Genomic DNA, 17,435 nt, shown 5'->3' with positions numbered 1-17,435 from the left:
CCCGGCTCGGACCCCGCCGCGCCCCTCCCCCTCCGCACAGGGACCCCCCCCGCCCGGCTCGGACCCCGCCGCGCCCCTCCCCCTCCGCACAGGGACTCCCCCCCCGCCCGGCTCGGACCCCGCCGCGCCCCTCCCCCTCCGCACAGGGACTCCCCCCCCGCCCGGCTCGGACCCCGCCGCGCCCCTCCCCTTCCGCACAGGGACCCCCCCCGCCCGGCTCGGACCCCGCCGCGCCCCTCCCCTTCCGCACAGGGACCCTCCCCGCCCGGCTCGGACCCCGCCGCGCCCCTCCCCTTCCGCACAGGGACCCCCCCCGCCCGGCTCGGACCCCGCCGCGCCCCTCCCCTTCCGCACAGGGACCCCGCCGCGCCCCCTGCCCAATAGGGACTTCCGGGGACCAGCTTAGATCCTGCTACTCCCCTCCCTCCCCAATAGGGAGCCGGCCAGTTGCTAAGTGCTTCCCCCACCTGCAGCACCCCCCAGGTACTCACTTGGGCCCCTGGGTGCCCACTCTGCTTCCAGAGAGTGCTTGCAGTGTTCCCCTTTTCTTAAGTGCCTAGAGGGAGCCTGCGGTTCTGAGCCCCCCCGGCATCCCACTTGGGTGCTGAGATTTCCTCTCTGAGCTTGGCCTCTGCGTGACACGCGTGCAGGTTGTCCTCATTGGCATTCGCGCCCTGCTGAGGACCTAGCGCAGCACGGTCCACGGCAGGTTGCACTGAGCTAGTTTGTGCCCCTTGGTACTGGATCCATCGCAAGGAGAGGATTCTGGCATGTACACCCCAGGTGGCTCTGGGTTGCCTGGAGGGCGCAGGCGGAGAGGCCAGAGTGGAGGTGCCCTGCCAAAGCAGCCAGAGAGGAGCCTGGCTTCTGCGCTGCCCGGCGCCCTGTCTATCACAGCCCTGTGCACTGCGCTGGCGGAGCCTGCCTGGCTGCGGATTCATGGAGGGACCTGTTCCCGTCAGGAGCTGGGTGTAGCTGATGTGCTTGGTTATGTTGATCCAGAATTGCTTAGAGGTAAGAATGGGTTATTTTCTGTTCCTCCTGGGATCAGCTGTGGGGGAGTATGTGGTTGGGAATGGCCCAGGTCCAGTAAGCAGGAGCAAGCATTAGTGCCATATACTGTACATTTAAAGACAGGTTTCAGAGTAGCAGCCGTGTTAGTCTGTATTCGCAAAAAGAAATGGAGGACTTGTGGCACCTTAGAGACTAACAAATTTATTAGAGCATAAGCTTTCTTGAGCTACACCTCACTCCATCCGATGCATTCCATCGTTCGTTCGGTCGCTACTCGAGGGACTCCGGAAGTGCGGACCGCAGTGAGAACTGTGGCGAGAGACCCTCCCGGGCCTGGGCTTCCCTGACTTGAGGGGGAGGTGAGACCGTCACCTCGGGACCCCCCCACCGCGCCCCTCCCCCTCCGCACAGGGACCCCCCCCAGCCGGCTCGGACCCTGCTGCACCCCTCCCCCTCCGCACAGGGACCCCCTCCCCGCCCGGCTTGGACCCCGCTGCGCTCCTCCCCCTAAGTGGGCTGTAGCTCACGAAAGCTTATGCTCAAATAAATTTGTTAGTCTCTAAGGTGCCACAAGTACTCCTTTTCTTTTTTTTTTTTTGTACATTTAAAGGGCTTGTAAATCCCCATGCTGTCTCTATTACATATTTGTACAGTGACGGCTGACATGGCTTTCTCAAATCATCCTTATTATGACTGACTTCATTTCCTGTCTGCTCTGCACGAAGAACAGAACAGCTTGAGCCTTGTTTTCAGACTTTGCTCTTGAGGCAGAATTCTGCACGTTGGCAAGTGTCTCAGCTCTGATAGTCTGTTCTCCGCAGAATTGCCTGTGGCATCAGTGGCAGTTCATGCATGTAGAGGGAGAGGTTTTAAACTCTGTGCTGGGCAGAAGTTTGCTCTATGTTGGCCTATAGCCAATTGTTGGGTGAGCAGCAAGATGTTTGCATGCACCGTAACTGGAAACTACAGGCTGTTGTTTTGATAAGACATGCTACTTCACCCTATGTTTTTAATTACTCTTGTTCAATGTGTTCCATCAGAAATTAGACTGAGCTCTTTGGGACAGAGCCAGGATTTCATTCATGGTTCCTTTGGAAGTCATTAGGAATTTTGCCATTGACTTAATAGGGTCTGGATTCTATATTTTAGTCTATATAGATATTCAGAAAAGAGACGACTAAAGGGGGATATGATAGAGGTTCATTCCACAGGATTTCACCTCATGTCTTTGCAGATTTCTTTACAGTGTCTGACGTGCTTCTGGTAGCTGTGTAAAGAACATCATTGGAAATTTGCATTAGGTTTAAGGACAACAAAGTATACGCCTTAAATTTTATAATAACTAGTTACTTGTTCAATTTCTTTATTAGCGAAAGTAGAGGTGGTGAAAAATGGGGGAGAAAAATTGGCAAAAAACTTCAAACTAAAAAAAAAAGTAGTAACTTTAATTTCATGTTTTTAAAAGGAACAAATTTTTCACATTTAATTTTGTTCATGAATATTTGTATATTTTATTTGCAACAAAATTGTTTTTTGGGTTTCTGTCTCTCCCCTCATTTCGCCCCTTTCCATGGTTACCCAAGGAGGCTGTCAATTCCTGTCATTGGAGAATTTTAAAAACAGGTTACTCAAACACCTCCCAGAGGCAGTCTAGGTATATTTAATATAGTCCCAGCACAGGAGGTGGGGCTAGATGACCTTTTGAGGTCCCTTCCAGCCATTCTAAAACATTCAGCTTCATAAATGTGGATTCACATTATCAACTTTTTAATGTTGTTTGAACCCTCTGCTGAGGGTTCTGAATTTCTACCGGGTGGGTTTGTAAAGGGTCACCATGGGTCAGTTCAGTATTGTTACTGCCTACCTCATAGCTACTTAATCATCTGTGTGAAATTAATCAATGCTTCTCGAACTAGATCCTAGTGGACAAGTGTCTGTAGCACAAATGCATCCCTTGTTGTCAGTCTTAACTGAGAGATCAAGGTCTGAATGGTCCATGGAGTCCCTTTAAGACTAGATTTAAACACTTTGATGTTGGAAGTTTGCCTTGTCTCTCTGTGTTAGGCATCTGCTTTGGAGATAAATAGAGGTCTTCAATTTCAGGTCTGTCTGTTCAGCATCTTTCACTAGCACAAATTCTTTTAAATAAAAAATCAGTCTGAAAAGTATCACTTCATATCCTTATCCATATCACATCCTTAGGATCAGCTTTGTTCTTGGCACTGGCTGGGGAAGTGGAAGGAGATGTTCTTGAAAAGGCAAGAAATACAGAAACTTTGGTATAGTTGAATTTTTCCTTTAATTTCCTGTTTTGATCAAGTTGCTGTCAGATGTGGTTGAGAAGTTGTTCATATTCATGTGTGATTGTGTCATGTTTAGACCTAAATCTCTCTCCTCTATCGTATATCCGTTACGTCTTGCTGCTTGTTTCTGCAGATTGTTTCAAAGAGATTAAATTCCAGACAACAGGTTAGAGCAACCCGTTTAGCTCAGGATATTAAGTCATTTGGAGTCTTTGACTCCAGTATTTTGCCTGTTCCTCGTTTTAAAGACTAGCATCCCATGTGTGGGTGTCAGTCATGAGGTGCTATCTATCTATAGTGGTTAATTTTGGAGTTGAGGCTGATCTAGCCAACCCCAAAATCCAGATCCTAATGTTGTTGCTGAGGGTTTGTTTACATGGTGTGTTAGTGTGCACCAGTGGGGTGTGACTTCTGGTCCACACCAGCATGTCATTTACTAACTGGCTCATGTGGACCCTTCTGGCACGCACTGACAGTTCCCTAGTGTGCATTAACGTGGTACTGTTTGAAATAGGACTACATTAACACACAGTAGGGAATTTTTAGTGCACATCAGCAGGATCCACATGGGCCAGCTAGTGCTTGACACACACTGGTGCAAATTAGAATTCACACCCCACTGGTGCATTACCACACTGTGTAAATAAGCCCTTAGGACTCACCACTAGTCAATTAGCTCTTGAGAGGCAGCACCAATGTGAGAAGGTTACTCTGATGAGCTGGCCAGCAAGTGCAGGCTTCCAAATATGGATTTGCTCTTTCCTTGCGGACCCTCCTCTCAGTGTAGTGATCTAATGTTAGCCAGGCCATGACTGCAAATATGTTGCTGCTAGTGAAAAACTTGCTTTTTGAGATGCCTAAGGTGGGGGGAACTACATGTCGTAAAACCGTGTAATTAGTGCTAGGATTGACCTTCATAACCGAGAAATCGGAGCTGCCGTTGCCTAGTGTGTGTCATTCTTTTGGGTAGAAGAACCATAAAGTGTGCTCTCCGATCTCTGAGCATCTAAAGGGGTGAGTTTTATTCAAGTACAGCATTGCTTCCATTGCTTAATAATGACTTCCCCCTCCCTCTTGGTATCTTATTGAGGTGGGTTATTTGGTTAAATGTTGAGGTTCACCTTTAAAGTGTTCATCCATGACTTATTTAATAGCCACTTTTTCCTTTGTATAAACTCACTCTTCCTGCTCCAATAGCAGTCGTATGGATAGCACCCCTGTAGTTGGGAGGACAGCTGACTTTCTGAGCTAGAGGTTTTGCTGACCAGCTGCTAGGGAATTCAAAAGTGCAATGACTTCCTCACTCTGTCAAAGGCTGACATCACCTCTTTAAGGCTCACAATTCCAGCTGGCCCAAGTGGCAAATGCTTTGAGGTTGCTTTGACTCCTATATGATAACACAGCACCTGCTGCCGTTTGTTTGGCCACTGTGCTGATTCAAGTGATCAGTTTTTAAAATCACAGCTTTAAAATCCCCCTGGCCTAGATGACATCACTTCATAAAGCCCTGGCCTGCTTCTCGGCAGGGAGGAGGTGTTCTAGAAGTTCTGAAAGTGCTTCACAGTTACTAAGTTACAGTATGAAAACCAGGCAGACCTTTTACAATATCACTCTACTGGGGGATTTAGGAGATTTGGAGGGAGGCTTCTCTGCTCCTTGAAGTTTTGAACCATGATTTGAGGACTTCAATAGCTCAGACATGGGTGAGGTTTTTCATAGGAGTGGGTGGGTGACATTCTGTGGCCTGCGCTGTGCAGGAGGTCGGACTAGATGATCAGAGTGGTCCCTTCTGACCTTAGTATCTATGAATCTATTACTGTAAAGCTGTACACAGGTGAGTTGTGGAAGCACAGAGATAACCTCAAAGAAATTTGCTCATGGTGCATTTATTCCTGAGATCACAGGCACATGAACCCCATGGTGTCCAGCAACAGAGTGTTTTGTATTTGCTTTATGATGAGCTGAAGTGAAAAGTTAGATCAAACAAGGAAAGGAAGAGTATTGGGTTTCTGATTTTTAGCAGCTGCAGCTCTGTGTCCTGTATCTAATCCTTTGTTTTTATTAGGGCTGTCGATTATCGCAGTTAACTCACGCAATGAACTCAGAAAAATTAATTGCGTTTAAAAAAATTAATTGTGATTCATCGCAGTTATAATCGCACTGTTAAACAATAGTATACCAATTGAAATGTATTAAATATTTTGGATGTTCTTCTACATTTTCATATATATTATATTCTGTGTTGTAATTGAAATCAAACTGTATATTATTTTTGTTTACAAATATTTGCACTGTAAAAATGAAAAACAAACGATGGTATTTTTCAATTCGCCTCATACAAGTACTGTAGTGCAGTCTCTTTGTGTTGAAGGTGCAACTTATAAATGTCGATTTTTTTTGTTACATAACTGCACTCAAAAACAAAACAATGTAAAACTTCAGAGCCTAAAAGTCCACTCAGTGCTACTTATTCAGCCAATCGCTAAGATAAACAAGTCTGTTTACATTTACAGGAGATAATGCTGTCCTCTTCTTATTTACAATGTCACCAGAAAGTGAGAACAGGCATTTGCATGGCACTTTTGTAGCCAGCATTGCAAGGTATTTACATGATAGATATGCTAAACATTGGTATGCCACTTCATGCTCCAGCCACCATTTTGGAGGACATGCTTCCATGCTGATGACGCTTGTTTAAAAAAAAAAAAAAAAAAAAGGCGTTAATTAAATTTGTGATTGAACTCCTTGGAGGTGGAACTGTGTCCCCCTTGCTCTGTTTTACCCGCATTCTGCCATATATTTCATGTTATAGCAGCTTCAGATGATGACTCAGCAAATGTTCATTTTAAGAACACTGCAGATTTCACAAAATGCAGAAAAGGTACCAATGTGAGATTTCTAAAGATATCTACAGCCCTCGACCCATGGTTTAAGAATCTGAAGTGCCTTCCAAAATCTGAGAGGGACAAGGTGTGTAGCATGCTTTCAGAAGTCTTAAAAGAACAACACTCCAATGCGGAAACTACAGAACCTAAACCACCAATAAAGAAAATCAACCTTCTGCTGATGGCATCCGACTCAGATAACGAAAATGAACATGCGTTGGTCCACTTTTTGCTTTGGATTGTTATCGAGCAGAACCCGTCATCAGCATGGACACATGTCCTCTGGAATGGTTGAAGCATGAAGGGACATAAGAATCTTTAGCACCTCTGGAAGGTAAATATCTTGTGATGCCGGCTGCAACAATGCCATGAGAACGCCTGTTCTCACTTTCAAGTGACATTGCAAACAAGAAGCAAGCAGCATTATCTCCTGCAAAGGTAAACTTGTTTATCTGAGTGATTAGCTGAACAAGAAGTAGGACTGAGTGGACTTTGTTTTATTTTTGAATACAGGTTTTTTGTACATAATTGTACATTTGTAAGCTCAAATTTTACGATAAACAGATTGCACTACATTACTTGTATTAGGTGAATTTTACTGTAATCAAAAAATAGATTTAAAGTGTGCACTGTATACTTTGTATTCTGTGTTGTAATTGAACTCAATATACAAATAATCGATATATTTGAAAATGTAGAAACCACTGTACACTTTGTATATTTTCCACTGAATGCATCCGATGAAGTGAGGTGTAGCTCACGAAAGCTTATGCTCAAATACATTGTTAGTCTCTAAGGTGCCACAAGTACTCCTTTTCTTTTGCGAATACAGACTAACATGGCTGCTACTCTGAAACCTTTGTATACTTTGTATTCTGTGTTGTAATTGAAATCAATATATTTGAAAATGTAGAAAACATCCAAAAATGTTTAAATAAATGGTATTGTATTATTATTTAACAGTGTGATTAATCACGATTCATTTTTTAATCGCTTGACAGCCCTAGTTTTTATGTTTGAATCCTGCCGCTACAAACTTCAGCTTGAGAATTTTATCAACGTTGTTAAAATCGTAATCAAATCTTGCTGCCCGAGCTTTTCTCAGCGCTATCATTCTTGCCCTTTGGGACCCATCTTTACCTCACTTCTGTCATATTTATTCCACGTGCACGATATATTGAAAGCTACATGCATTATATCTACAGTAGAACTTCAGAGTTATGAACACCAGAGTTACGAACTGACTGGTCAGTCACCCACCTCCCTTGGAACCAGAAGTATGCAATCAGGGAGCAGCAGAGATAAAAATAAAAAAGCAAATACTGTACAATACAGTAGTGTGTTAAACATAAACTACTAAAGAAAAGTTTTAAAAAAGATTTGACAAGGTAAGGAAACTGTTCCTGTGCTTGTTTCATTTAAATTCAGATGGCTAAAAGTAGCATTTTTCTTCAGCATAGTCAAGTTTCAAAGCTGTATTAAGTCAATGTTAATTTGTAAACTTTTGAAAGAACCACCAAAATGTTTTGTTCAGTTATGAACAACCTCCATTCCCGAGGTGTTTGTAATGCTGAGGTTCTACTGTATATGCTTGTGTTGTAACTCTGCCCTTGTGGGGTAATTTTCATCCTAGGATCTCAGTGATTTTGGCATGATTGGCATGATTCCCATTGCGCAGATGTGGAAACTAAAGCACAGTGAGACCAAGTGACATGGCAGTACTGGGAATAGAACCCAGGGACTCCAGTTCCCTTCTCTAACTCATAGACACACAGTGTTGAATTTCACTTTTAACCTCACTGCTGGAAAAAGCAGGCCCAGCACATGGTCTTATCAGCCACTCCAAGGCCCAGCAAACTCATACCAGCATTGGGCTAGTTAGCGCGTTGCTTTTAGCTGCCTCTCTGATCACAGGCTTATAGCAGTGTTGCAAAATGTATACAAAACTTTAGCTGCCTCAGCCAGACTCTTGTTAGACAGAAGGAAAAAGGAAAGGGCTAGCAAAGAGAAGAACTAAGGTAGGGAAAGAAAAGGACATCTGGAGGGGAGTGGGAGAAGAGAGTCTTTCATCCACCCCCTCCCCGCACCAAGTTTCTTTTTGAGGACCTTAAAAGGGGAGTGATGGGCAGAATACATTATTAGTTCACCTATTAGACCTAGTTTCTGACACCAGTTCTGATTCACTGATTTCTGGTTCCACATTTTCTTGTTTACCAAGCATGATTTTAACATAGTCTTTAAATTATATCAGTAGGCCGTTTTGTTTGGACAAATTTAGTCTTTCTGTCTTGGCTTTTGCACTTTTTCCCATTGGCGTTTGTTTCTCAATTTTTTCTCACTTCTTACAGTTGAGCTCACAGTTAGGGTAAATGTATAGACCCAAGTTTTATAATAGGCCGTTGGAGAATTTACCCTGGTTAAGGTGATGTGACCAATGTCTGCGGATGATAATATTGTGCTCATTTTGGGTACGTACTTGTTGAATATGTTTTTATGAAGATTTATGTTGCCATGATGAAAGTAATATAAAACAGAAGTGACTTGCCTGTAGCATGACTAGTCAGATGTGAAAGTTCTTGAAGATATTTTCAACATGAAAGACCCTAGACTAAAATAACTCGTGTGCAAAGCCTCACATAGATCCGAACTTCTGCTAGCTGAGTGGGGCTCTGTGCTGTAAACAGCACCACTAACCTAGGAGGGGGTTTCCCTGTTAAGGGGAAGTGAACAACTGAAGGGAAGTTGAGCATCCCACCAAAAGGCATCAGAAGCAGCTTGTGACTCTCAGTTCCAAGGCTGTGATTAGAGCCAGGGGCCTGGGGGTCCTGGGTTCTAACACAGGCTGTGCCAGTGACTCACCATGTGACCTTAGGCAGTCACATCCCTTGTGCCTCCCTCAGCCCTCAATAACTATAATACTGGGTAACACACACAACTATGGAAAAGCAGCTGCGGTATGTGCACTGATCTTTCTAAGGCAAATACATGCAAACAGTGCCTGAAGAAAGAGAACCTTGGTTCTAAGCGACCTGTACTTAGTGCAGGATAAAATAATCAACATAAAGTCTTCACAATACAGCTAGATTTGTATGTACAATGTAGGCTGGTGTTACCCAATATCTGAAGTTGACACTACCACTGTACCAAGGAGGTGAGAAATCCCACAATGGTCATTGAATATTAAATCGCCTCCCTTCTACTTCATACGATACCACAGTTAGATCCACGTGAGTGACCCCTTACATCCACAAAGAGCATCATTTGGTCTCAGTTACTGGACTGCTGCTGTAATCATGTCCTTGTTAGCTGAGAGTCGCAAGCTTTTCTGATGCCTTCTGACAGAATGTTTAAGTTCACCTCAAGCTTTCACTTCCCCTCTGCAGGTGACTCTCCTCCTAGTTTGATGGAGGGGTGGATATTTACAGGGGGTGCATGTGGGAATCCAGTTCCATGATCTGGGCCTTATTCTTTGTAGTCTTTCGCACAAGCCACATTAACACACCCCTGCCATGCTTTCCAACCTGACGTGGCAGTCCAATAACATCAGAGGGGGAGAGGAACTGAATGAGATGGGCAAGGGAGAAGAGTGAAAACTGAAGAATGAGATAGAGAGTAGTGTGGGGGAGAACTCCAGGAGGGCAGATCCAGATTGCTGCTGCATGAGCCTGCAGCTCATGTAAAGTGGGAAGACCATGGTCCGGGATGGAGAGGAAGCTGGTGCTAGATGAAAGAAGAGAGGATGGAGAAAGGAAGAGAGAATATTCATGAGTTAGTTTGGAACAAGTCTCTGGAGGATATAAAAATGTATGGATTGTGTAACTGGGTCAAGTTTTTGTGCACAGTGCATAGAATCCTCTTCCTCTTTCCCCCCCCCCCCCCGCCATTTCATTGTCTGCATCATTAAAACCTTCCACACCAGGTTGCACTGTTTCAGCCAGCTGACTTTTTTCCACATACCCAACTGCCTGTTAGTTTTAAATTTTTTATTAAAGCTAACGTTAAAATTATTTAATACACAGGTTAAAATTATATAATACACCACACAACAGAACCACTAACCCAGGAACCTATCCTTGCAATAAAGCCCATTGCCAACTGTGTCCACATATCTGTTCAGGGGACACCATCATAGGGCCTAATCGCATCAGCCACACTATCAGAGGCTCGTTCACCTGCGCATCTACCAATGTGATATATGCCATCATGTGCCAGCAATGCCCCTCTGCCATGTACATTGGCCAAACTGGACAGTCTCTACGTAAAAGAATAAATGGACACAAATCAGACATCAAGAATTATAACATTCAAAAACCAGTTGGAGAACACTTCAATCTCTCTGGTCACTCGATTACAGACCTAAGAGTGGCAATTCTTCAACAAAAAAACTTCAAAAAGACTCCAAAGAGAGACTACTGAATTGGAATTAATTTGCAAACTAGATACAATTAACTTAGGCTTGAATAGAGACTGGGAGTGGATGGGTCATTACACAAAGTAAAACTATTTACCTATGTTTATTTGTTTATTTCCGTTCCCCCCCCCCCCCCGAAGTTCTTGTCAACTGCTGGAAATGGCTCACCTTGATTATCATTACAAAAGGTTTTCTCTCTCCTCCCCCCCCCCCGCCTTGCCCTGCTCTCCTGCTGGTAATAGCTCATCTTAAGTGATCGCTCTCCTTACAGTGTGTATGGTAACACCCATTGTTTCATGTTCTCTGTGTATATAAATCTCCCCACAGTATTTTCCACTGAATGCATCCGATGAAGTGAGCTGTAGCTCACGAAAGCTTATGCTCAAATAAATGTTAGTCTCTAAGGTGCCACAAGTCCTCCTGTTCTTTTTTCAGGTTGAGAAAAGAATGTCTGTACATCTGAATATAGGGCTTAGACTATCCACAAACACAAAGTTTGTTTAAAAAATCATAAGATACATAGTGTACATAATCGGCATTAACCCAAATTTAGGTGAATAAATTTAAGAATACAGTTTAGATATTAGCATCCAAGTATTCGGATACATCACTCATGAAAACTTATACAGAGAGTTGGTTGTGGAAAGCACATATCAATGAGTGAAGATTGTCCCTCAGTAATTGAGAATTTAGGGTAGGTTGTCCATTTAGAGGTGTCACGCAGCTCTGTTAGCAGCATGTTGAACACAATTGCTGCAGGCAATATATAAAAATTAATGTCAATTTCAGGCTGCTAACATGGTTAACGTGATGCCTATGCAGTGTTAAATGACTGAAACCGTTTCACTTTGCTGGGGATGCTAGAAGAAGAGGGTTCATTGTCCTCAACAAACAGGTATAATTGCATCCAGCCTCTTATGTAAGCTGTTCTGTGTGTTGCGCTTATCAGCATCTCTTAGCCAAAATATAAAATAAGCCACAGTGATCATTCTCTGCTACAACTAATGCTGCTGCTGCTGGACTAAAGGAGCTAACCCCCTCATCCCATCAAACCTTAATTGGCCTTCTCCTTGTCAGCCTCAGAGGCTGAGAATTGGCACCATCCTGGAGATGGAACTGCCCTATGCCATCACCACTCCAGGTTGAGTATGGTGGTGGGTGGGCTTGGGAGAACTTGCCCAGTGCTTTCCAGGTTGTACCTAATCTGTGGACAAAAAGGGAATTTCATTCTTGTGGGCTGCCAAACCAGCACATTTCAGCATCCTAAAACTCTCACAAAGGCAAACTTGCCAACACAAGTGACCATAGATCATTATTGGAATAGTTAAGAGCAAACCAGAGTTAACCCTTGAAGGAATGGCCACCTCTGGGCTGCAAGGTGATCTCCGTTTCTACAGCATTACTCATTTGTCTAGACACAATGTTAGGTGTGTTACCAGGAGGCTTTATTACTAACTCAGTTTAATTTGCAGACTCTTTTGTTATTTCCTGTTGCCTCAGCTGCTTAGCTTCTTGTCTGTGTTTCCCGAGTCAGTTTCATCAGCATAATAACTTCCAGTGAAATATTTGAGTGATCTGGCTGATAGTTGCAGTGTATACACTTTGGAATATTGAGGTGAATGCAATTGGTTTGCGCCTGTATCTCTTCTGTTTTGTTAGTGGCTTTCACTAGCTTGGGAAAAACATTGTACAGAATTGCAAATTATGGGGTGATAAGCACCTCTTGAGAGTCACTGAGCACCCACACCTCGGACTGGAGTCAATAGGAGTTGAGGGTTCACAGCACCTTGTGATTGGCCCCTAAATTTATATATAGATCTCTGTCGTCATTGCTCTCTTGTGGGAATAACTTTGGGCTGGATGATTGGGCAGAGGCAGAAGATGTCTGAACTGATATTTTTAATCTGGTATGGCGGGCAGGCTCTGTTCCCATGTTTGATAACTGATCAGTCATTCCTGCTTTGGCTGAGGGACAGAAGTATGGTGTCTGGATAAAGTGTGAATATTTCAGTAGAAGTGTGCTCTGCAGAGCTCCAAGTGAAGATGCCCCAAATAAAGACCTGATAGCTGAAGGCTGATGCCTGTGCAGTCCCCTGCATGGATTCTGATGCAAGTGGAAGGTTAAATGACTCGGTTCTGAAAAGCCCATCTCAGTGTTTGAATGAGCTGAGTAGCTCAAAATCCATTATGACAGTGAGATTTTGAGGTTTGACACTTTGTATTCTCTCTTTCTCAGACTACTGCATGAATCCACAGACGGTCTTGTTGCTCCGGGTCATTGCTGCTTTCTGTTTCCTTGGAATAATCTGCAGCCTTTCAGCTTTCCTGCTGGATGTTTTTGGACCCAAGCATCCTGCACTGAAGATCACTCGGCGCTATGCTTTTGCTCACATTCTCACAGGTAACTGCCAGGGCATTTGCACCTCAGTGAGGCTGGTTATGTAAGGTAGCATACGAACACGGAAGTTAGCACCATCAACTGCAGCATGGGAAAGCTGCGTTGATATCTTACCTTGGGCCCTTGTACACCCTCAGCCAACTATACCTCAGAGCATAGCAAACAGGATATAGTTTGCTGTCCAAAGGGGTTTTCCTTGCCTTCCTTGTGTCCCTGATCCCTGCTGGGTCTGCATTCTCAAAGGCACATGAGCTCTGCAGCTGTCTTCCCCTCTGCTATCAGCACAGCGCATTGTTAGAGTCCTAGAGGTGTCAGTCTGTGCTCTTGACTGCAGGACTTTCGCTCCACATTGTGCAGCTGCAGCTTTAAAAGCGGGGGTTAAATCTGTGAGAAATAGAGGCCTAGGATGAAGTTTATATTTACTCTGTTAATGGGGATGAGCTGGTATGTTTCATTTTCAGAGTGATCCCTTAGCACAGAGAGAAGTAAGATAACCATGGGTCCCCTTCCCCTCAAGTCAGGGGAAGAATTGCCATTGATCTTAGTAGCAGCAGGATTGTACGCCCCCACTTGCTGTGTCACACAGGTGCCAGCTGTGCTCTCTGCACTATGACCAGGGTTGTTCTAAATCAGCCCTGGACATGTGCCAAAGATGTGGTGCAAAGGTGTGTAACTTGCATGAACCTTCAACTTCTCCTGCCTGCCTGCTGGCTCCCATCTGCCTTCTTCCCCCGTTTGTGAAAGATGAATTTAGAGATTGAACACTCTAGCCCTGACTCCCAGGCATGTTCAACTCATCCTTAAAGCCCACATGCCCATGATTTCTCCCAGCCTATTTTGGCTTTTATCGCATGTGTCCATTTTCCCACTTCTAGTTAACAAACTCTCCCACCATGCTATGCAGGTTATAGAAGTCAGGTTGAGGTTCCTGTGTGCATTACTGTGCAGAGACATAGGGCTGGCCCTGAAAATCTGGCATTTCTGTTTACTTTGTGGTGGTCTCCCAGGAGGGTTCCTGTGCAGTCTCATTGATTTTTTTTTTTTTTTTTTTTTTGCCTAACAAATAAAGTAATTTGCTTCCTCCTTGTCACATACTACTTTCTCTCTCTTGCATATCCTCCACGGCTGCTGGTCTCAGTTTTGCAATGTGCCACTGTGATTGGATTCTGTTACTGGGCCTCGGAGCTGATTCTTGCACAGCAGCAGCAGCACAAAAAGTACCATGGATCTCAGGTCTACGTCACCTTTGCTGTCAGCTTTTACCTGGTGGCGGGAGCTGGCGGAGCCTCCATCCTCGCTACTGCTGCCAACCTGCTGCGCCACTACCCAACCGAGGAGGAGGAGCAGGCACTGGAGCTCCTGTCCGAGATGGAGGAGAATGAACCTTACCCAGCAGAGTACGAAGTGATCAACCAGTTCCAGCCGCCTCCTGCTTATACGCCATAATGCTGCCAGCGAGCCATAGGGGGTGGCAGCTAGGCTTTCTCCCAGCCCCCCAGAACTAACTGCCCACCTCTTTTTGGGAATGCACTCCCTTGCCCATGGAGGCCACTCAACAGTGCCTCACTTCCCAGGCACCTTGCTCACTCTTATGCTCTTCTACCCACAAGGGAGAGGACTTGCTTTAGAGAGTCAAATGACCAGCGGTTTCTTCTTACAGAGCCCCCAAACCCTCTTGTTTTATGGACTTTGTTTTGTGATTTTTATCTCCCACTCCCATGCACTGTATGTACCTGGCAGTGCTGAAATAGTACCTGACCAGGGTGATATCAGCAGCTCTCAACTTCCTCTGTAATCTCAGAGACTCGTACTGTGCTGCCAGAATACTCCCACTCACCCACGTACTCACCAGCATGGTGCAGGAATGCACAGCTGTGCAGGAGAGCACACCTGTCTGTGACATGCGTGTGCGTACCTGGCGCAAGGGTGTGTGGTTGCGGGCAGGGGGGTTCCATAATCTTGCATTGTGATATTCAAGATCTCATTCACACTGGCCCATATACCTACACAGAAGTGAAAGTCACACAAGTACACACACCTGTATTAGAGGTGAATTCTACAGTCTTCTGCTATTATCCATGCAAGCTCAGTCAAGCCTCTGTAGAGGTGTAGCTTAGTGATAAGCACACCTGGAGAGGTGTGCTCCATAGGAACACCATGACACCTATATATAGGTGAAACTCCCGCCACTATGAATTAGTGTGTAGAGGAGAAATTCCTTTATATCGATAGCATACTAATTGAAAGATCTAGCAAAACTGCCACCGCTGCTTTTTCCACTTCCACACTCTGATCCATGCTATTTACACAAGCATTTTGCACTTTATTCTCCGAGCTCACAGCCTTTCCCCCCAACTCCCCCCCGACTTCTGGGGAACTGTGGAACTTGCTAGGACTAGCTGCTGTATACCGCTACCATTAAGCGGCCCTCCGATAAGTTTGCAAATATTAGGCCAGAGCTGGGTGAAAGATGGAGCCTCCTTTTTAAAAAAAAAAGCTGTGCTAATTTCAACTGTGGTATAAAGGGAGCTGACAATACCTGTTCAAGTCCAGCGCCTGTGGCTACCACAGCACAATCAGCAGGTGGATCTATGACAGCTTTTACTCTAGTGTTAAAAAGAGAACAATCTGCTGTACAGTGACAACTACTGAAAACCTGTTCCGTGGTCTCCACAAGATACACAGTTGGCTAGAGATTGTATGCAAAGTCTGTCTTCACGCTGACCTGCTCTGGTTTTAAGGTATTTTGTCCCCTTTTCTTTTAATCTAGATATTTTTCCCTCCTTTTTGCCCTTTACAAAGACCATTCTCCCAGCTGAAGAGGATATGCTGTGACCAATCAGCACTTTTCATCTAACAGCTCCAGGAAGCACTCTGGAACTACTCATGGTGCTTTATTTCCACAAGGAGCACTGGGCTGGGCTCCCTTCTCCCTGCACATGTAGTAGTGCAGTGTGCTAGTGCCAGGCCTGCTTAGAAGGAGCTAGTAACACGCATCCACATATGTGCACTGTGCCAGCTATCATCACAATTGTAGGGACAGCATATAACACTGAAAGATATTGAAGGGGAAACCAGTTAAACGGTCAATTCTCCTTGGAGGGGATTGTTTTTAAAGAGGTTTTAGAAAGTGGCCTGCATGTCACTGGGATGCTGAGCTGAGTTCTGTGTGGGGTTTGGTCATGTTCTTCAAATGGAATAATGAGGCTCGGGAAGGAAGGTCATGTCCCGCAAGTGGTGGCTTGGAACTGATGATGCCGTGGTATGTCTGAGTCACTTTAGTACAGGCTTACTGCAGCTTGTAACTCTTATGCAGTTCTGAATGGATCCCCTCTCTTTCTCTTTGAATGTATATCTGATATCGAAGTGTTACCAGCAATTTTGTTGAGCTCATTCCTTTCCCTCCCATATTTGCAAGTGTTGGCAGTACAAAAGAGGAGATTGCCAATGTAATCCAACATCCAGACCTCAGATGCAAACCTGGAGTCTTATCCTAGGAGAAAATAAGACATTCCATCCCCGGCACCCCCTGCTTAGGGGAAAGCAACCATAGCTCGTAAATTGATTCTGGAGAGTTAAGGCATCTTCTCCACTGAAAGGCTTGGAGCAGAGAGAGGAACAAATAGATAAGGTGTCAGATAAAGGACTTTTAGAGTTTAGAAGGAACTCGGGTGGCAAAGAAGCTGCCAGTGGTAATGGTAATAGGGTCTTCTCCAGCAGGCAACCAAATGTCTCAGCTTTGCTCTTCCCTTCCGCTTCAATGGAATGGTCAGCTTGATGCCAGCTGTTATATATGCAGCCAAAAAGTGAATTAGTGAGGCCCCTAGACTGTATCCTGATGGCTGATATGATCTTGCCATTACTTGGCATCCCTGTTCTTGCTCTGAAATTGAATTACAGTCCATTTATGTAGTGGACTCCACAGTGACCTCTGTGTCTAGTTTGGGTGGGAAATGTTCTGGGTTTTCCCCTACTGCTGTGAGAGAGGGAGTGTGTGTGTTGGACTTAAAATATCCTATGCATTCAAAAATTGTATTTCTGTAAAAATACTTTAATTATTCCCAACTAATAATTGATCCCTTGGAGCTTGAGGAAATCCTACCTGAAATCTGGGGAAAACCTTATTCCTAGCCACTCCATGCAGCTTTCTTTTCTTCCTCGAGGCCTAGGGAAGGACAGCAGAACAGGCAACAACACATCCATGTGCCAAAGGAACTTTGAGCCACTTTAGGAATGGTGACCACCTCTGTTCACCTGGTTTCTGCCACTGAGACTCCACAGCCGGTTTACAGATGATCCATGTATTCAGTCTGTGAGATCCCTTTCACACCATTAATGTCATCCACAAGGCACTGGTGGCTTATGTAAATTCAGCTCTATGTTCTGATTTTTTTCTAGAAAAAATAAAAAGGATATAACTAGTC

At 44.7% G+C, this 17,435-nt stretch overlaps 1 protein-coding gene and 1 long non-coding RNA gene across 2 annotated transcripts; both read left to right on the top strand.

Moving 5' to 3' along the window:
- Positions 1-289: 289 nt before the first annotated feature.
- On the top strand, positions 290-17,435 carry TMEM127 (transmembrane protein 127). Its single transcript, XM_038385021.2, has 3 exons — positions 290-1,014; positions 12,850-13,014; positions 14,150-17,435. The coding sequence occupies exons 1-3, from the start codon at positions 771-773 to the stop codon at positions 14,455-14,457; spliced, it is 717 nt and encodes a 238-aa protein (XP_038240949.1). The 5' UTR covers positions 290-770; the 3' UTR covers positions 14,458-17,435.
- On the top strand, positions 7,847-12,044 carry LOC122457572. Its single transcript, XR_006277180.1, has 2 exons — positions 7,847-10,221; positions 11,049-12,044. It is a non-coding gene; the product is annotated as an uncharacterized LOC122457572 (long non-coding RNA).

This window comes from Dermochelys coriacea, chromosome 26 (assembly GCF_009764565.3).
Source record: "Dermochelys coriacea isolate rDerCor1 chromosome 26, rDerCor1.pri.v4, whole genome shotgun sequence".
NCBI classification, from domain to species: domain Eukaryota; kingdom Metazoa; phylum Chordata; order Testudines; family Dermochelyidae; genus Dermochelys; species Dermochelys coriacea.
The sequence above is the reverse complement of the archived record's forward strand: the minus strand, read 5'-3'. Positions and strand labels throughout refer to the sequence as shown.